The following is a 21050-nucleotide window of genomic DNA, read 5'->3' as shown; positions in this document are numbered from 1 at the left end:
AGAAACATGCAGAGAACGACTTACTGTGTGTGCCTAGGAGGTCAGTCTCTTCACATCAACACAGCTGGCAAAACATTAAAAATAAAAAAAGACCCTATTTATTATCAGAATGCTTTTATTATAAATATACAGTGTGTTTTAATATGGAATGGGACTTGACACTGCCATTCTTTTTTTAATGCTATTGGGGGGGGGGGGGTTGCGTGGGAACAATCGCTAACCGAGCTTGGGATTCAATCTCTAAATGACAAAGTCATGGGGGCGGGGGGAGGCAAAAACACGTAAAATGCCGTAAGATGATCTGCATTTTGGTGTCAGGTGATACACACACACACACACACAAAAGTGAGGTCAGAGGAGGATGACGACGTGATCGGAGACATTCATCGGAACAATTTTTAAAGGCGCTGCATCCGTGTTGTTGTACGTTCAAACCCGGATCTCCTGACTGTGAGGCAGTCATGCTAACCACTTTTCACACTGTGTTGCCCCTAACTTCAACTTTGCCACGAGCAAACGCAGCCATCTCAACCATTTTCCCATCTGTCACATTTCATAACATTCTACAAGGTAGCCGCGATGCTATTTGCTTTTTGCATTCCAATCCACCATTTTGACACAGTGCCCCCAGTGGTTTGGGGGTCAAGTCACTTATCGTCGCTATTCAAGTAAAAACATTTCATGGATGGATTTAACTTGGAAACGTACATTTTGAAGGAAATTGATACCTTTTTGTTGGCTAAAAATACAAACTAATGACAAAGTATGTTTTTCCAACTGTTATTATTTGAGCAAAATGTTGAATTGTCAAAATGTTTCCCTTCTTGGGGGAATTTTCTTCAAAAGCTGTTTTATTCCTCCTCGATGCAGCATCTTAAAATCGACCGACCACTCAAACCCGATGAATGCCTTTTGTGCCAATCAAACCTGCGTTAACGTTCCCAAATGGTGGATGAGTACTGAAAGTCCAGTTTAAGCTGTCCTACAAGTTTCTAACCATTGCGTTCCCCCAAAAAGTCAAACGGCTTCATGTTCAAGTCAACCAGCAGAATTTTGGGAAACGTCCAAACTGGCTCCAAAGTCATCAGGCACTTTTTAATGTTGAAGTACAGTGCCATTGGAGGAAGCCGATCAATATTGTGGTAGTGTGCAAAAACACCGGAGGTACATCAACAACTCTCAACATGCGTACAACAAAAATAAAATGTAAACATTGAAATCTGCAAGACAAAAAAAAAAAATCATAACCTAACATAAGCTTAAATAATCAAAGAGGAACCAAAAAGACTACTTTTTTTGACATGCTCCTTAGACTACAAGATCCCCCCCCCCCCCCCCCCCAGGCATTCACCCTCAGTGGCGTATTGTCCAACATAAAACATGCAAGGATGTTCAAAATCAAAATGAGAAATAGGGGTGGGGGGGATTACCCCAAAACCCAACGGGCACGCAGTGAACTGCTCCAAACACAAAGACAAGCCTTGGCGAGAGGCAAAGTAGCTTGAAAAATGAAGGCGATGCCACAAAATGGCTTCAACGGCATATTTGTTGTTGCGGAAAGACAAAATGAAAATGGCACGTGCATTTTCAAGTCGCTGCCACGTTTCGTTCTTACAGCACAAAAAAAAAAAAAAACCAACCAAAAAAAACGCCACTTTAAACAATTAGGTCCAGTACGGATGACGTCATGTTCAAGAGGATTATTAGTGGACGAGATAATGAAAAAAAGCAAACAATGAAAACCGGGAATACATTTGTAATAATACAAGAAAAAAAACTTCACAGAATAAAGCTTGATTCTAATGATTAAGTAAACATTTTTCATATTCTGAGTAACGTGACAAAGTTGGATTTCTAATGTCTAAAATTCCTACACAAACAAAAAGGCAATGAGCCAAAATACATAATTGCTTTTGAAAATGACGCCCAACTTTGGTCTTTGTACGAGTTTTTTTTCTTGTAAAAAGAATGATGGCTTTATTGTAATACATTTACGACTCATCTCACTTTCTTGTAGTGTTACTTTTTTTTTAAGCTAAATAAACTTTTATATCTTTGATTTTTTCGCATAAAATTCCAATTTCATTTGAGTTGATTTACATTTTGTCTTGTAATATTGCAACTTTATTCTATTTAAAAAAACAACAACAACTTGCGTAACATTACACTTCCTCCTCGTAAAATTCCCCCTCCCATGAGAGTACCTAATGTGACGATTTTATCCTCGTAATACTTTCTACAATTTTGCTTGGATTATTATGACTTTGCAGTATTTTTTCTCATAAAATGTATTGCAGTAAATTCGCTGCTTCACTCTTATAATTTACAATACTTTTGAGCATAAAATGACAATTCCCCCCCCCTTTTAAGAGGAAACTCATCCCGTAATATCGCAACTTGAATTTCATGTTTTCTTGCTAACGTTATGACACTATTGTCATATTTTTTTCTCCTAAAATTTACTAGTATTCTAGTAAATTTACAACTTTGTTCCTGTATTTTTTGTGTAACATCTTTTTGACTCATTTCATCAATATGACTTTGAGTCGTTATACAGGTTTCTTTTCCCTACTGACATTATTCATCAAAGATTACCACCTTTCTCCTAACATTGCAACAATTCTTGTCGTGGTTTTAATAAAATATGACTTTAATTCTAGTAAAGGTTTTCCTCGCAATATTAACTTATTCTTGTAATGTCAGGCTTTTTTTGCCCAACATTACAATTGATTTTTTTTCACTTTTCTCGTAATATTACAACTTTATTCTCAGCTCAGCAACCGTCGCTACGCTCACTCAATAAATAAACGGTGAAACAACGGAAAGAATAATCCATATTTTTCGCAATGTAAAATGATCAGACAACGCGTGGTGCATGAAACGACTGCAAAAAAAAAAAATGACACTATGACACAAATGGGAAGTATTCCGCAATCTTGTGAAACACTCGGCCATGTTGGGTTGTCGTTTGTAGTGTGTTTGGAGGTTTGAGTGTCAGATGATATTGTCTTTGGCGCAGCAACAATGTGGCAACCGCTACAGAACAAGACATAAAAAAGCACCAGGTCATCCTGGGCGATGTACAGTGTGGTAGTCGTTGCTTCCAATACTCAGGAAAAAAAGAAAAAAAGACGCCAGGCGTATAAATATGGAGGTGTGCAAATTGGAACCATAAAGTGAACGGACGATTTCAAACGGAAAAAGGCAGGGATTAAAGGGACACCTTGACATGGAGAAGTCACTTTTTTGGGGTTTATTTATTTATTTTATTTTTTTTTGGGCCGGGTCCAAAATAATGATCCAATTTTGAAAATGACTTATCTTTGTTCATCTAACTATTCCAGCGACATATAATGACAAGCGGAGATATGGGATTGTTTTCCACCAGATGGCAGAAGGGACGAGGAATCTGTGGCCACACCTACACGACAGAAAGCTAGCCTTGTGTTCAACTCAACACGTCCGGGCTACACACCGAATGACTCAATTCGGGAGTAAATTCCGCCGAGGTCGTGGTCATCATTTGCGTAAGTGTACTTGGTGTGAAGTTTTTGGTGGCGTGCGCTGAGAATTTTCGTGCCGACGTCAAGGTATCTCTTTAAAGCGAAACGAAGCCGGCGATGAGCGCGGGCGGGCCCCATAAGGCACGTTAGTGTGGGAAAAGCCAGTTCATAGCTGTGTACACTTTATATATAGCGCGACTTCCGGGAGCGATTTCCGGGAGCGCCTCACGCAACCGGCTACATAGATATATAAAATGCGAAGATTCCCGAGAACATTTTTTTGTTTTTTTTTTTTAAATGAGAAAATAATTCTGGACAGAAGTAGAGTACGATTGAAAATGACAGATGCCGGTTATGACGGCTCGATGCATAGCATCATCACCCGTATGCGTAATCGAGTTAGCTTTCATTTCTTGGTGGATGGTATTTCTCGAGAGGAATGGATGGGAAGGGTGGCGCTATGTGGCAGTTCTGCTTCTTGGAAAGAAAGAAAGAAAGAAAGAGAGAGAGAGAGAGAGAGAAAGAAAGAACGAAAGAAAGAAAGAAAGAAAGAAAGAGAAAGAAAGACATGATTTGTGATTGTCTGGGTGACTGCAAGAATGTGATCAAAACATTCCGAGCGCAGATGTTGGCCCCCCCACCGGGCTAGGACATTTTTGTCAAGAAAAAAAAAAGAAAAATGGGTATGACAGTTTTGCGAGCGACTCTCTTCAACTCCGCTGAGCCAGGGCCAGAGCAGCGGCCTGTGGCAAAACGGGGCCGGCTTGGGCGTCACACTTTTCCTCAGTGGCCATCATCCGATCGCCCAAGTCCTCCATTTTGTCCCCCGAGGCGTTCACTTCCTCCTGGACGTCGCGCGCCTGTACCTTTCCTACCTGTTTGCTCAGGGCCTCCGACTTGAGCTTACTCGTCTCCCTTAGCTCCGCTTGGGCTTCTTTCTCAAGGGTCGCCGTCCTCTGGCTTTCCGTCCCGGAGGCCGACGGCGGGACTTTGGCCGGCTTCATCCCGTTGAGATCCTGGTCCAGTTTGACTCGGAATGGCGGCAGGCCGAGCAGGAAGGCCCTGATCCTGCTGGGTGAGCTCAGGTCTGCCGGTTCCTCCTGGCTTTTCGCTCCGGCTTCCTGGCCCCCGCCTCTTGCGGGCCCCGAGGGGGGGCGCCCGCAGCCGCCGCCCAGGCTGACGTCGGCGGCGCGCTCGGAGCTCGGCTCGGCTTTGACTTTCTTGAGGGACGGCTCGTACTCGGCGGCGTCAGCGCTCGCTCGAGCGAGCTCGGCCGGGTCGGCGCCGGCTCTCTTGAGCGTAAAGCGCTTGCTGAGGTTGAGGGGCAGGGCCTGCTCGGGAGGCGGCGTGACGGGCGAGCAGGGCGGCTTGGCGCCCAGGTCCTGGGACAGCGCCTCGGACAGCCGGCGGGTGAAGGTTTGGAACTGAGTCGAGCCCAGGCGAGTCCTCATCAGCTGTCGTACTTGGACGCTACAGTCCAGGTCCAAAGGCAGGACCCGCAGGGGGGGCAGAGGGTGACGACCGCGTGCGTCCCGAGCGCCTCCCCTCTGGGCGTCCTCGTCCGCGTCGCACCCCGAGCACAGGCTGTGGTGCTGCTGAATAGGGCGGGGCGGGGGCGGCGGCGGCGGCGGCGGCCGCTGGTCTCCGCTGGGAAGAGGCGTGTCGGGGCTCCCGTGCTTGGGTTGGAGGGTGTAGATGGTAGTGTGCGGCTGACTGGGCTCTTGGGGCGTCAGGGCGGGGCTCTCCATGACCCTTTGGAAGCCCACGCAGTTCCTGAGCACATCCAGGGGACACAGACCTTTGACGGGGCTGAACCCGCCCAGGGATGCGCCCACAAAATGGCGAGGCAGCGCAGAGAGGAGGACGCCCGGCGCCACGGCGGGCTCCCCGGCCCGTTCACGGGGCTCCTTTGGCTTGGGCGGAAAGGAGAGGAAGGGGGTGGACATGGGGGACAGGTCCGGGGTGAGGGGCATGCTGATGGGGAGGAGGGCCGGCTGGATGGGCTGCGACACCTCGGGAGAGGAGACAAGACAAGGTAGACAGACGGTCACCATCTCAGACACCTTCATGGCCGATGTACAAACATGCCTGGAATTTGGACACATTTGGAGACGGCGAATCGTGCAAAGATGCATAATGCTTCCCATGACGGGTTCAATCGCGCAAGCCCGAGCCAAGTTGACCGCAGACCATTCAAGCTTGTACCTGCTGCGCGGCGCCGCCGCTGTTTGGCGTCAGTCCAACGCCGCGCGGGGCCGGAGGGAGAGCCGTGGGCGACTCCGGCTCGATTTGGGCTTCTTGCTGAGCCAGCAGTTTGGCCTCAGCCACCAGCGTGGCCTTGTTGCGCTTGCCGGGCGGCCGGCCTCGACCCCGCTTCGCCACCGCCACCGCGCTGCCGTCGGCGGCGCCGATCTGCGCGGGCGGGGGAAGAGCAACACAACCATTGGGGGTGGGGGGCAAAATACAAACGCTATTCATCGCGTTGACAACTTCCACGAGCTTGCAAATAGCGGCCGGCCAGGGGCGTTTACTTCCTCAACAGCGGGTGGGGAGGACGACCCCCGTCGACCCCCGCCCGCCTAAGCCCACTTGACTATTCACAAATTCAATGTGGGCTTCTCTGAGGAACCTGTTCACTGAAAAACTCGGCTGGTCTGTATTCTTCAAATGACTTTGTAAGTGCCGCAAGCCAAAGCCCTGGCTGATAGTAGCAATTGGTGCGAAGGAAGTAAGTTGCAGTCATACAGCACATCGATCACATCCCGTATTTGCGCGAGCCAGCCAGCCAGCCAGCCACGAATCGGGGCGTGCGTGTCTGTTAGTGGGTTGGCCGTTATTGGGGGGGAATACAGGAAAGAAGCACGTGTGGCTCCCGAGCATTTGGTGCGCATTCGAGGGGAGCCATTTATTTGAGCAAATAAACGTGTGTCGCTCTTACCGAGGCGTCCGGCGGCGCTTTGACTTTGGGTGCTGGCTTTCTGCCCCGCGGGAGCGGCTTCCTCCCTCGGATGCCCGTGGGCTTGGCGGGCGGCGGGCATTGCGGGACTTGCGCTCGCATGCCTCCGGCGACCAGGTGCTCCTCGTAGGGGAGCATCAGCCTGAGGCCAAAAGACACAAAGACACATTTGCGGGCGCCGGCGCCAAAAGCGCAGAGCGCGGCCTCGTCGCCGCACCTTTCGTAGTGTCTCCTGGTGCAGGTTGCGGCGCTGGTGCTGCCGGGACAGCCGCCCAACTCGTTGTAAACCACCTTCCACATGCGCTCCGACGTCACCTGGCGTTTTTTCCGCACAGGCGTCAATGGAAGCAAATGCAGCGGCCAAATGAGCAAAAGAAGCCTTCCCGTCAGTCAGTCAATGGAACCGCAAGACAAAACTGCTTCCGCGCCCTCGAGTCGGCCGCTGTACCGAAGCCATCTTTGTGCTTTTGCACTCGAGACGCACACGCGCAGCCTCTCGCACCGCAGGCAAACGCCACCCGGATCGCATTTTTTTGCCCATACGCAACCTGTATCCGATCTGTTTACGCCCGTCCCCACGGCTCCATTGCGATGTTTTCAAATGCCACCTGTGTCACTTTCGTACGCGGTCCTAGATCGGGTCCGTATCCCATCTTTTTCAATGCGTTCGCGGTCCGAAAGGGCCAGGTCGCATCCATCCGACATCCACGTCATCCCCAGCCCAAAATGTGCTGCGCGCAGGCGGAGGGGAACTGCTGGCAGCGGGGGATGGGATCCGCAAAGTTGTTTTGAGTAACACTATTGACTTTATATTGGACTTGAACGTATTCCCACTTGAAACATGAAGCACAAAGTGGACATTTATGGCGATCGCCGTCATTCGGCCACGGCCGGGATGGATTCGTTTTTGACGCGCGGTTGTGACGTGACGTCAGCGCTAGTGATGTCTCCATGAAATCAGATGTGAAGGCGTCGCCTCGTCATTTTCCCCAAATACTCTATTTCTTTCTTTCTACCTCCTATCTAATCACTTGACTGTATAAATGCCGAGACACGCCGGACCGCATTTACTTCCGCAAACACGACGTCGGGACTCGGGAGTGACGTCGTCTCTTCTTCTGCGCAGTCGCGTTACTTTGGCGACGCACGTGTTCATACGGCAGACAAGACCCGGCCGGGTCATGTAATATGAACGCTGACGCAAAGAAGTACGATTTAAAAAAAAATAAATACAAAATCAGAATTGAGCATTAAGACCTGCGGTGTGAACCTAGCCAAACACGCACAGATTGGGGACAACAACAAAGCGAAAAAACGTGCGCGTCACCTTGTCATAGCCTCCGAGACGTCTGACCACCGAGTACATGAGGAAGAGGTCGACTGTGGGCGCCGGGACAGACACCGAGAGAGAGAACAATCCGTTAGCAACGTCCCCCCCCGTGAAGAAAATGGAGATCGGGCGTGAGGCAAACGGACTCTTCTTGAAGCCCAGGTTGGGCACTTTGTGGATGGGCGAGCCTTGACGCTCCATGAAGGCGAAGAGCTGCTCCAGGAACAGGCGCTCCTCGGGGTGGGGCAGCCAGTCGTCGCCGCCGCCGCCGCCGCCGCCGTCGTCGTCGTCGTCGTCGCCGCCGCCGCCGCCCGCCTCCACGCTGCCCATCACGTTCTCCTAAAACGGACGACCGGAGGAGAAAAAGACAAGTGGAAGGTGTCAGATGTCTGTCGAAAAAACCAAAAAGGAGACACGATTACTGACATTTCTGCCCCTTTTTCAATGTTCAGTTTACAAGATCAAATCCACTTCCATCCTGATTCAGTTCAAATACATTTCTGGACATGCATCCAGTTTAATCTCCGTCTTTTTTTAAATTTTTTAAATTTTTTTTGGGCAACGAAAAGATGTCTGGTCCGTCTTTGGGGGCCGGAGAGGCAGAAACAAAGTTGCAGCTTCCTCTTTGAGACAAAGCCTTCAAACACGAAAAGGCCAAAAGGGGGAAGAGGCCTCATCTAATTGCGGAGAAAGACTCCCTCCCACCTTCATCTTGTCGATCCAGGATTCCGAGCGTGCGCAGGCGGGCGCGTCTCTGCCGTCGCGGCCCCGCCTCTTGCGGGGCCGTCCTCGGAGGCTGAGCGACGGACAGCCTGCGGCGACAGAAGGCTGCTGAGAAAGGCTCGAGCGGCCGTCGGGGCGTTTGCGCGGCGGCCCTCACGGAAGTGCCAGGAGAAGCTGACGCTGCTTTCCAGCGCCGGGTGGTTGAAGGTGTCGCGGCAGTACATGAGGCGGGTGCCGGGCGCGGCCCTGACGCCGCCCAGCGCCAACAGGTGGCCGTCCCGCAGCGCCGGGTCCCGGGCGCCGTCCCGGATGCGCCTCTGCAGCGAGCGGTAGCGGCAGTACTGCGGGTAGCTCAGGACTTTGACGCTCGGCCCTTGGGCCGCGCCGTCTGCGCCGCACAAAAAAAAAAAAAGGGCCCGGGAAACAAAGCGCAACGGCCGGTCGGCTGGTCTGCGTGTGCCCAGTCGGGGGCGGCTTTCTTTTGGCAATTTTTTCAAAAAAGCAGACATCGTTCGCATGCAGGTACAAAGAAAAACCTTTGAAGTACAATATTCATATGCATCCCGAGCCTTAGAATGAAACCTTACTTCAAATAAAAAGCGTTTTTTGCACGTTTTTAAAAAAAATTTTTTTTTTACAATGAATTCACCAATCCCAAAATCAACGAAGCAAGGTGTTGTTTTCCAAGACGAGATTGCCGTGTTTCGGCTGGTGGGCCTGCGTTGAACATATTCTGGGAAAAAAGCGGTTTGGCTCGACTTCCACTCGAACGTGCTCTTTAATGACATTGTTTTACATTCCCCGAAAATTCAAAAATCATGGACCCGATATTTCATGAAAACTAATTCAACAATTTGTCGAATTTTGCCCATTTTTTAAACATCTACAACAAAATGATTGAACAGTGACTTGTAAGTCGACTTAAAAAATAGCAAAACGGCAGGCGCTCGAGCCAGGAAATGGTGGATTTCTTACTTTGGCTTTCGTCCTTGAGAGGCGTGCAGTCGGCCGGGCCGCGGAGCCCGTCGGGCGCGCCGCAGGGCGAGGGCGCCGCCCCGGGCGTCGCCTCCTCGGGCGCCTCCTCGGGCGCCGCCTCGGGTCCGCCGCTCCACCCCGGCGGCTCGGCGCACGACCACCGCACCAGGTCCTCCACCCGCAACACCATCTTGCGGGACACGGCCAGCACCTCGTCCTACGCAAAAGCGCAGCAAATCACTCGGCCCGCATTGACCTTCTTCGTCTTCTTGTTTTGTTTTGTCATCATTAAAAAGGTGGAACAAAAAAAATGCTGCTGTTTTTGGGGGACGGAAGGAAATAATGGCACTTGAGTCAGTTGAGCTTGTTCGTGGAACAAATTCAATGTATTCCGGATCCTGCATACTACATTTATCAAATGCTGGCAGCAGCTAAGCTAACGGCGCTCCAAGACGCTTGATTTGGGCACTTTGTCACACTGGCTCGCCGTCGTTAAAGGTAAAGGGCACGTTAGGGTTTACGTTTACAGCCCGTCTGCTGCGACGCCTCTCCGTGCCTCATTGAAGTTGCTTGTGTTTCACCTTTCAAAGTTAGCTTACCTCCGGTTGACATGACATTTGGATATTGTTATCCAAATAGTATTCCATTGAGTTGGAAAACAAATAATAGTCATTGAATGACTCATTTTTTCCCAAAGAAATGCCACCTCTTTGCACCAAGGAACGACAATGACGTTGCAAAATCCACTCGAAACACAAGGCGAGGCCGGGATCAAAAAGGAAGCCGCGGAGTGCCCCTCTGGCTCCCTCCCAGTTCCCCCGGACCTTTCACCGACCTCTCCGTGCTCCCTGGTCCGGCCCTTGGGCGTGTCTTCGGGCAGGAAGTAGAGTCTGGCGCTGGCCAGGAGGTGGCGCTGCATCTGGTCTTCCCACAGTAAGGTCACCTGCACGCAAAGAAGACAAGACAAACCATTCCATTCTTGTCGACGCGGTAGAAAGTCAGCGTGAACATTGGCGCTAGGCTTACAAAGTTGGCACTTTGTGCGTCTGAGCAATTTGATTCAAATCAAACACTGCCATCACCTCTTCTTGAAAATGTCCACCCAAATTGAGTCCCGCTAACATGCGACACCTCCCTGTGCTCTGCGACACCTCCCTGTGCTCAACGGAGCTTGGGCGACACAATCGAAGACGGCGCCCGAGGGCTGCTCGCTTCTTTCTTAACGTCTTTGCAAAGTGCTCTCGAGTCCGCGGCGATCGCTCACCTCAGCGATGCCCACGGGATCCTCCGCCCCGCAGCGCACAAAGTAGAACTCGCCCAGCCGCCACACCTGCGCGGGGCCGTCGGCTCGGCTTTTGCTGCTGACCGACTTGTAGAAGGCGTAGCTGCCTCTCTGGCAGGAAGGAGCACCCGACCACTGCGGGAAGAAGGAAGTCACAAATAGAGAAATAAATATCCGCTATCGCAATGATTAACCAGCTTGGAATATTACAACTTTTCGCGACTTCAATCATTATGAGTCCATTCACGTGAAAAAATTAAAATAAAAAAATACAAATTCATTCTATAACAATTAAAGCAGCACTGGGCAAGAATTCGACCTTATCAAAAAATGCTCACAACTCTTTTGATGAAACATTGACTTACAAGTAGTTGAATGGGACTTTTGTCATGTCCTGGGGGGGCGATGGGGGGGGCTCTGTATTGTTTTTACTGACACTAAACTACTTTGAGGAGGACGGGAGCAAACCTGGCGCACAAAAAAAGTACAAATGTCCTGAATTACTTTAGGGCATACGTCACTTCCTCCTTTCGCTATAAGGACGGAAGTCGATTCCAACATCGACGCGCTATTACTTGGATGTCATGGCAGGAGCCCCGAAACAAACAAAAAAACCAAAAGCATTGTTTGAACAAAATCAGATTCATGACCTCATTGCTGTTTATCTTTCACACAGCCACTTGAAATGGAAATATCATTCAGTCCAACTTGCAGGCCAGCGAGAGCTGAGCATTTCACGGCACTAAGCGCGTGCGTGCGCATGGGAAATGTGGTTGACTTTTGTCAAAACGCTACTGCTTTTGTCCACATGGCGCCGCCATAATCAACAAAAACTGACATGGAATAGAGTTGCTCCAACTCAATGCTCTCCAAATGTCCATTTTACCTTGTAACATCTTTGTAACCCTTAACACATAATAATCAGACGGACAAATGAGTGATTATGTCACTTGCCTAATAGCATAAGTAAGCAAGTCATTTTGGAATGTTTCCAGAAAACAAGAAGAAAAAAAAAGAAAAAAACGTTGGGTTTTTTTGCCTTGATTCAACCTTTACAAATTACCGTGGCCTGGATGACTGTGAATCTACACGTAACGTCAGGAAAAAATGAAAATAACATTTGCACGCACATGGACATTTAGCATTTTGATGATTGATGTTGTGACACGGCGTTCAAAAGGACAGACCATTATGCTAGCAGGCTACCAATGTGCCACATGTATCCGCGTTTCTTGCACGCTCATCTCTGCCACATTGTAAACGCGGCAAGCAAGTTACACGGAGAGAAAAAGAAGAATGTTACAAATGAACCCCCGCGTGTGCGTGCAGCATATCTGCGGCTGCTGATAGCGACCGTCGGCGTTAGTGTGTACAAATGTCTGGCGACGGTGCAGGTGAGCTTCTTTCCAAATGACTCACGCGTCGCCTATTAGACAAAATGACACATTGGCCGCTGTGACGTCAATCGTCGGAGGAACTATTATTTCCCGGATCGGACGCTTTGGAACAAGTACATGATTGATGGCCGCGCGGGGGCCAAATCATGCTGAAAATGAAAGTGAAAGCAAGAGAGGCTTTGTCCAAAATGTTGAGGCAGAGCTTATTCAACATCATCCTGCCTCAAAGCAAACAATCCAAGTTGAAGCCAATGACGGCTTTTTTGGCGCAAGTTGACATCTCAAGCCGCAAAATGTGAACGTTGTCCCAATAACGACTGTGACCACTCGGCGGCGGCGGAGCCACTCGGCACTTTGGAACAAACGATTCCTCACTCATCTTTTGAACCAAATCTATGACAGAAATGCCAGGGGGACAACAACAATGGAGCATCTGAAAATCATGTGGCAGATTGTTTGTGCTCATGACGCAACGATGAACGCTCCTCCCCCTTCGCACAAGTTTGGTTTGCTTGCTAAACACAAGCGGAAGGTCGGCTTCCAAGGCGACTTGCAAAATGGAAGTCAAGCACCTTTGCAGTGAGGTTGGAGGTTGTTGGGGGTTTTGTTTGTTTGTTTGTTTGTTTGTTTTTTTTGCATGCGCAGCCTCTAGCATGAGACCGAGAGTCCATTTGAGGCACAACGCTAGACTATACGAAAGCAATAAACAAGACACGACGCAAGCTAGCTTTTATTAGTTGGGCCGGTTGTTGCTCGGCTTCAAATGAGCTGAAATCCGGCCCCAAAACGTTGTCACTGCTGTGCGGGAGCGATTGGAAGGTCAAACGCTGTTTAGACAAAACACAATACAAATTCAATAGTCATTTCAAAAAGATCACGATAACATACCCGTCGACTTGTACGCGTTTGGCCTAATTTGCGCAGGCGCAAACAAACACCTTTTCAGACACGCGGGCCGTACATCGGCCATCTGTACGGCCAATGTCAATTTGATCGGCGTCATCCGTTCCTGTTTTTGTCGCCGAGCCGAGAGCTTTCTCCCGGGCCCGAGTCGCCTCCCGCGTGGCGGCCGTCGCGCGTCGTGGAAAAGGGGAGCCCGCTAGTCCAGCAACACACGTCAGAGCGAGACCAGGGCGAGACCCCGCGCACGACACGCACAAGCTGCCACAAGCTGCCACAATCGCCGCAGCGGCGCGTGTCCTTTTTGGGGAAAAGCTGATTTCCAATCACGTGACAGCAGTCATCCGAAAATAATGTGTAAAATTCCACGCAGATGCGTACGGGCACATGACAGCTTTCGTAAGCTTCAGTCCACCCGGGCTCGACAGGTACGCGATACACAGCAGATTTGAGCGCTGAAAAACGTGCTCCGCGAGATTGCGGGGGAGCTAGCCACACAACGTCACATCCTGTTTATCATTCATTTGAGAGCAGCTGGTTTTTTTTTTTCCCCATCACACAATCGAGCAGAGGCGGCAGGATTTGCTGCGAGTGATGACATTCGCTTCGTTTGCAATCGCTTTTTTCCGCGTTTTCGACATTTTCATGGGAAGACTTTTTTCTTTTAACAGTTGCTTCGCGTGTGCTTAAGTGATTGCAGTTTGACGTTCAACGTGATACAGTGGATAGAAAGTCAACACGCCCCATGCCACGTTTTTATGATCTAAAAATGAGACATCACACATCATTTCAAAACTGTTTCTGACATTCGTGTGAGCAAAAATGCAAGTCCATTGAAAAAAAACGGACTAATATCATTTGTTAAAAAAACGAAATCAGGTCATGTGTTTGCACCGCAGACCTCGGGAGATCACTTTCAAACTACAGACGAGAGTCAGCAGTTCAAGTGCCTTTGATTAACCCCAAATCAAGTTCAGCTGTTCTTGTAGGCTTTCCAGGCCATGTTGTTTTGCTTTCCAGCAGAGGCCTGATGCTTTTGTGCTCACATAAACTGCTCTTTACTATCATCATTATTAACACTTACAAGAGGGTATGAGTGCAATCACATTATTTCAGTTGCTTTTTTTCTTCTTCTCAAAAATGTTTCTTTTATTCATTTTTTCTCAATTGAGTTGTACTGTGGTCATAGTGGGGGAAAAAATGTTGAAATTATCTTTATGTCACACACATAAAAAACAGGCATTTGAAAGGGGGGGGGGTTAAACTTTTGATAGCAACTGTGTGCATTACAAGCATATTTGAGTCTATCACTGCAGGTTGTGTCATTTTTGTTGTTTCTATCACCGACCTAAACATGGCAGCTATGGAGATGCGGCCCTCCTGATGTTGAATCCACCAGGCTCCTCTGTGATTCCAGTTAGGAGCTGAAGGCATTAAAAAAAAAACCCCAAAAAACAGCCAAATTACAGCAGCTTAACGTGAAAGGGAAGACGCGGAGACCCTGCTGCCTGCCGCCCGCCAGCAGCGAGCGACGGCAAGTATTTCACAGATGATCTTTCCGAGTGGCAAACGGTCGAGCCGAAAAAGGCGCTGACTTGTCAACGTGACCGGTTTGCGCATAGAATTATTATTGTTGGCCACACAGTGCGAATGACGCATCAGTCATTGAGTGAGCTGCTTTTTTCCCCATTCCCCAGCATCCCTTTCAAATCTTCCTGCCTTATCAATTGACGGACGAAGGCAGATTTTATTGGCATGAAAATGAAATCACTCGCCGCGGTGGAATCTGTGAATGATCGGCTTCGGAATTGATGACGGCTTACTCAAATGTAACGTTAAACAAAAGGATCCGAATAATCAAAATATTCAACTCCCCGTTGTTTTGGTTATATTCATACGCAATAAAACCTTTTTTTTTTAATGCTTGGAGATACATCCTTTTGATTGGACAACATATTTATTCCTTGGCTTTTTACTTGTGTTCTGTATGTCTCATTTATTTATTGGTTGATTTCAATCGTATTGAATTGTCTGAACAAGCCATATCTGTGGTATTAAATGCGCTTGAATGACGACATTTGACTTGCTTAGCGTCAGTCTATTGTGAGTCATTCAAAAAGGGGGAAAAAAAATGCAATCACCGCCATTTTGTTACATTCACTTATGAAGTCAATTGATTAAAAAAAAAAAAAAAACTGGCATAAAAGAAAAAGCAATAGCTATACATTTGATATGTCCTTGATCAACTATTTGGGCATTTTTAAAAAATATACATTTTTGTATTACTATTCAACACGTTTTTAATAGTAATCCAACTATTTAGATTTTTTTTTTTTTTAATTAGACTATTATTTAAGTATTTTTTTGCGATTCAAACATCCTTAGCTCTTGTAAAGCGCGATAAAAACCTAAAGGTACTATTAGTACGAACGTGGACAACAAGTAATTCATATTTTCAAGACATTTTAAAATCAATTTATTTTTAGAGTAAATTCACTTCAAAAATAATATGACTCAACGCAGCTTTCATAATTAAACATGTAAAATTATGTCAGGAATAGCCAAAAATGACATCATGTTTGGACCACAATCTAGGTGCGTTTGCCTCCACAGCACCTCTGAAGGTGGAGCCAAGCATTGCATTCAATTTTGCCTTTTTTGCCTAACTATTTTTTTTAAAATGATTCTTTTTTTTCCCCATTGTTTCTAATCATATCGCTATTTGAAACTTTACATGTAAAAAATCTACATTAAAAAATAAAAGCAATAATATTTTTGCTTTGTAACCACAATGTAAAACTCAAAACATTGTTCACTAGAAAATGTCCAGTTACTCAATATTTATCTGATAAAACTTTCTGGAGAAATTAAAACAAAACAAAAAAATCAGTGAGACTTGTAAAATGTATTCATTCGTACATTCAAAATATGTGATTTTCATATTCAGTCGAGTGAAATATGATATCTTTTTGAGATGATAGAATCAATGTGGTGTGTGTGTGTGTGTGTGTGTGTGTGTGTGTGTGTGTGTGTCTGTGCCCGTGTGTATGGGTGGGGTCGCCTGTGCAGCTGCTCCTTATTTACTCCTACTAAAAAAGGTCGGACTTGAAGATTCACCCGAATAAAAGTGCTTATTCTGCATTTGTTGTATAGCCCAACGCGTGCGCAGGTGCGTGCACATTACAACAACCGGTCGTTCCTGTTTGCCTCGTCATTGTCATGCCTGCCTCGCTACTTTGCCGAAATGCAGAATATTCTCAAATTCGCACTCTTGTGCTGATCAACCACAATCAGCTCCCCTCCCCTTAAAAAAAGAAAAGAAAAAAAAAAACAGGCCGTGCACCCCCTCCCCCACCGAACCTCATACTCACCCTTCCTCTCCTCCTCCTGCTTAACCCCCACCTCTCCCCCACGCGCCACAGTTCTGCAGACAAGCTGCAGCAGGCACCGGATCAATGTATAAATGATATAAATGAATTTAAGAAAAAAAAAAAGCCAGAGCAGCAAATTAAAATTTGGAAGACAAAAAAAAATAGAGGACATGCAGTGTGATGACGTGGTGGAGTTGCAGTGCCTCAATTAGCGTCGGGGAAAAAGGAAGCCACACATGAAGGAGGTCCAGAGGGAAAACTGTGCACACACACACACACACATACATACCCGCACACGCCCACACACAAAAGTACTCCCAAACCACAACAAAGTCTCCTTCTTTTCAGTCTTAACACGATATCAATCTTCCCAGATGTTTAAAAAAAAAAAAAAAATGAAAAGGTGAGGCCAACGGTGGACGGCAAACATACATATGCAGATGAAATTACAGAAGCGAGATTTTGAAAAAATTCATGTGGGAAGACTGCAGCGACAGATATTAAAATGACACGCTGAGAAAGCCAGCATACAATAAGAAAAAAATAGCACACCGTACTAATAAATACCCCAAGGAATAGAATTGCATGTTTTCAAATAGAAATGACAACTGAGGTGGACTATCAACAACACAAATAAATCCCATTGCCTACTACGACAATATACGGCTAGAAACGTGCATCCGCAAAAAAAAAAAAAAAAAAAGCATGTTTGGCCTATCTTTCAAAAACAACAGCAAACAGGAGTCTCAAGAACAAAATGCTGAAACGTGTGCTATAAATAGACACGAAAAGCAACCAGAAATGGAATATGTTAACATTGAATTCCTCGAGTGCTACATGCAGAAAGCCATCTTCATAAAGCTATTTCCTTGACAAAATGGATGGATGCCCTACAGGCCTAAAAGGAAAGCACGATTCATACAAGATCACCTTTGTGATAAAAAGAAAAACATTCCAGAAATAAGATTCTACAGCTAAACAAAAGACTATGAACGTCAAACTGTTTAGTTTGACTGAAAGGATGAGGGGAATCGGGATTCCAAAACGCACAACATCAATCACTAGTGCGGAAGAAAATGCTGTTGCAAGATATCAAGCCACTCTCGGTTCACTGGATCAAATAAACGGTTTGCTTTTTGCGGTCGTTTGTATGAAAGAAATGATTTGAAGAAAGTTGATCTGAACGAGCAGCGTTAGATTAGCCATTACACACCGTAAATCCAACAACGTCTTGTCGCGACAATCTTGATAAACAACAGTAATCGGCGCCATACCGTGGTCCTGCAGTATCGCAGATTTCGCCCATTGAATATATCAAATTTCGCTTTGACATGTTTACAATGTGTTAAAACGTACTTCGGTAAGCTTCGATCAGATTAAAGTGTCAAGGAGAAGTTTTTTTTAAGGCTCAAACTATTGAACAAATCGTTAGCCTAACAGCATAATTGCCATTTGAATTTACTGTTACCAAATCAATAAAATAAATAAATAAATGAAAAAACAATGTGCTTGTTACAAATTGTGGGTTTTTTTCAGTTTATGTCAGTGTGAAAGGTAGAATCAAGGTAACTGGAGTTTGTTTATCCATATAGAATTTAGGCCACTATGCTATTGGGCTAAGAATAACAACAGCAAATTTGAAACAGATGGGTTTATGTGTCCCGAAATGTATTTTTGATGCTGATTTTCAACATTTTTGATATTTTCTTCTAGCGCATCGGGTTTTCAAGATATTTTCATTTTGGGCTTTTTAAATTCGACCTATCAACACTTGCACAAGACAGATTTGACCGTGCCTTGTAATTTATAGCTGTGATGTTTCATATTAATCTGTGGCGCTTTTGGAACTATTCATCAATCCAAAAGAGCAGGAAAACAAGCAAGAAAAAAAACTCCCCTTCACTTTTGCGTCCACCAGAATGTAAATTCTACATGTATTTAACTTAATTACAGTGAAGCCATGTGATGAATAGCAACATGCGCGTATGATAAACATACTATTATCCATGACAAGGATTTCATGCAGCAGTCTCCAATCTTTCTGGATTCCCCCCTCTCCCTCCAGGCCCTGAGGGGAGGTGGCCAAAGAAGAACAGTGTTCAACTCAGCCTAGTGGTGGAAATGAGGCAGGAAAATAAAAGCCACATAATATAATCTGAGAGGCCAGTCTCAAATTGTGAACACACACACACACACATGCACACACACACCCCCACGCACGCACACACACACACACACACACACACACCCACACACACACACGCACACACACACTTTGAGATGGAAACCCTTAATCTGCTTGCGTCAGTGCTCGTGATATTTTCTGGGAAATAAAATGCACAGGCATTTTTGTTCACGGTTTTGAGAAAGCTCCCTTTGAATATTAGTAACAGAATGTCCTATAATATAAAGATAAGTCTTTCGGGCGGAAATAAACAAGCTAGGAGTATTGACCTTGGCTATATCCTGCTATTCAAACCAGCAGAGAAGGAAAACAGCATTGACATTCATATTTTATTTTTTAAATTTTAAATCATTAATTTTAGACAATAGTATTGAATGTATTCGTGGGAGGTTTATATTGACATAAATTGATTTTATGAGCTCTGTGCTCTCTCTCTCTCGATCTCTCTCTCTGTGAATTTAAAATCTAACTTAAAAAAAAGTCATCACATATCTGCCTCAATACTAGCATTCCACCTTAAACTGTGGTAATTACAGCCGAGACAAAATGTCGGGCCTGATATTATTTCGACCCTTGTTTAACACCAACGAAACAGCTCAACCTCGCCCCGGTCGAGCTATTCCAACATTTCTAATTAAAAAATAACATCTAGTTTATTTTCAATTATAACGATAGCTAGCTTGTGGCTAAGCTAAGCTAGTTAGCTGACTGAGCTAAAAAAAAAGGGGGGGGGAGGAGGGGTGTTAGCCTTAAAAGTTTCCTGTTTTTCTCATTTTTTAAACGATAAATGTTATTTTATTTCGGTAATATGTGCTTCACCGTGGGTGAGGGGTGGTTCGCTTAGCCTAGTCGAGAAACCGGGGGGACTAATGTCGACACGACCACACAAAGAAATTAATCATTAAACACGACGGGAAATATCAAGAAATTATTACACGCGGATTTTGAACGTGCTGCCTTTGGGGGGGGGGGGGATTCAGGCTCCAGCTCGCCGTGTGTCACGGTCGAAACGTTTGAGAGCCGCGGGAGGGATAATATCCAAATATTAGAACAATATTCATACATATGCCACGTTTGAAGCTGGGGGGGGGGGGTCGGAATAAAAGTTGGAATTGTGAGTCACGGCAACTCTATATGTGTGTGTGTGGGAAGGAAAAGGAGGAAGGTGGGGGCTGGGGGCAATCAATGCGATATGGTCAAACTAAATGGAATAAAACTCCAAATCCGAGGCCTAATTTATCGACGATTAATTACATCAAAGCGGTGAGCAGAGAGAAAACCGACTGATACGAACCTGGGCATTTCATAGAAAAAATACATCAATAAAAATATCTTTTAAATTTTTTTTACCTGTATTGCATTGTGCTCCATTGCAGTCCTGCATTCCCTCTGTGAGGCCCCACTCCGGTTACACCACCGGGACTTGCCGTCACACAAACAAACGCACCACCAAACCAGACAGAGAGAAAGAAAGCAAAGCCGCCCCCCCCCAAAAAAAAAAAAAATCCTGCTTTTTGGGGGGGTGGAAATAGGCCAGGCTCGAGGTGTGGCCAAAGTTTGCCAACTTAAATGTTAATAACGAAAAAAAAATCCTGTACGAATAAGCAATCTACTTCGATAAATCCACCGCGGTTTGACTTCAAATTGTTAAAATGTAACAAATTAAATCGAGTATCCAAGTAGGGAAGCCATTGAAGCGTCCGGATAGGAAATATTGTCGCGTTACATTTGGGAAATTAAAAAACAAAATAGTTGAGCTGATCCCAGAGCTGCCTCTCTCTCTCTCTCTCTCTCTCTCTCTCTCTCTCTCTCTCTCTCTCTCTCTCTCGCTCTCCCTCTTTCTCTCTCTCTCTCTCTCGCTCTCTCTCTCTCTCTCTCTTGGTGTGTGTGTTTCAATGTTACGTGTGTTGTCCTACTGCGCATGCGCGAGGCTGAACGCATGGCGATGATTTCCAGTGGTCGTAAAGCTTGAATGCCTGCAGGAGAGGGAGAAAAAAAGCAAAAGCTGAACATATGAGGGGAAATATCATATGCGTCTGATTAAAAATATTTTGTTTATTGTTATCATTATTAATGAATATTATGTGTGGTGGTATGAGGAACTATATGGGTGTAGTTTTTGGGGGGTGGGGGGTGAGCATTGAATGGAGGCTCTCATGACAGTATCCATTGTTCATGTGTCTGGAAATATGCAGCCTGCCATTTTCTGATAGCCCAGTTGAAAATGAAGGTGAACAGTACGTACGTACACGCACACACACACACACCTATAACCAAATCCAGGCGAGATTCCCGACCATGACTTTTATAAGGATGTAGTCTGCAGAAAATAAACATTTCACTCTTTCTCAACCAAGCTTGAATGTATTTTTTTCATGGCTAATCTCTTTCACAGGGGACTGTATGTCTTTCTGTATACATGAGAAAA

General features: G+C 46.2%; 1 protein-coding gene across 4 annotated transcripts; it reads right to left on the bottom strand.

The window, feature by feature from the left end:
- Positions 1-1074: 1074 nt before the first annotated feature.
- On the bottom strand, positions 1075-20485 carry LOC147133858 (uncharacterized). Of its 4 annotated transcripts, XM_086012675.1 has the most exons (12): positions 19973-20470; positions 10752-10904; positions 10323-10430; positions 9488-9704; positions 8670-8900; positions 8495-8601; positions 7936-8128; positions 7787-7839; positions 6677-6774; positions 6442-6601; positions 5709-5915; positions 1075-5515 (listed from the first exon to the last, which is right to left on the bottom strand). In XM_086012675.1, exons 1-12 carry the CDS (start codon positions 19991-19993, stop codon positions 4214-4216), a joined length of 2850 nt encoding a protein of 949 aa, XP_085868801.1. In that variant the 5' UTR covers positions 19994-20470; the 3' UTR covers positions 1075-4213. The 4 variants fall into 4 exon arrangements, with proteins under 4 accessions (XP_085868801.1, XP_085868799.1, XP_085868800.1 ...); XM_086012673.1 differs by having other exon boundaries at positions 7787-8128; positions 19973-20481; XM_086012674.1 differs by having other exon boundaries at positions 6442-6774; positions 19973-20479.
- Positions 20486-21050: the final 565 nt, after the last annotated feature.

Source organism: Filicampus tigris, chromosome 17 (genome assembly GCF_054856515.1).
Source record: "Filicampus tigris isolate MCC_2025a chromosome 17, RoL_Ftig_1.0, whole genome shotgun sequence".
Classification (NCBI taxonomy): domain Eukaryota; kingdom Metazoa; phylum Chordata; class Actinopteri; order Syngnathiformes; family Syngnathidae; genus Filicampus; species Filicampus tigris.
The sequence above is the reverse complement of the archived record's forward strand: the minus strand, read 5'-3'. Positions and strand labels throughout refer to the sequence as shown.

What these genes read in the sequence shown, in the direction of transcription:
- LOC147133858 (XM_086012672.1), bottom strand. Translation starts at nt 19,993, where the DNA reads ATGGAGCACAATGCAATACAG. An exon ending in GGACCAGGGAGCACGGAGAG is followed by an intron (nt 9,705 to 10,322) that starts GTCGGTGAAAGG and finishes GCTTTTGCGTAG; the next exon opens with GACGAGGTGCTGGCCGTGTC. An exon ending in CCTGGATCGACAAGATGAAG is followed by an intron (nt 8,129 to 8,494) that starts GTGGGAGGGAGT and finishes CGTCCGTTTTAG; the next exon opens with GAGAACGTGATGGGCAGCGT.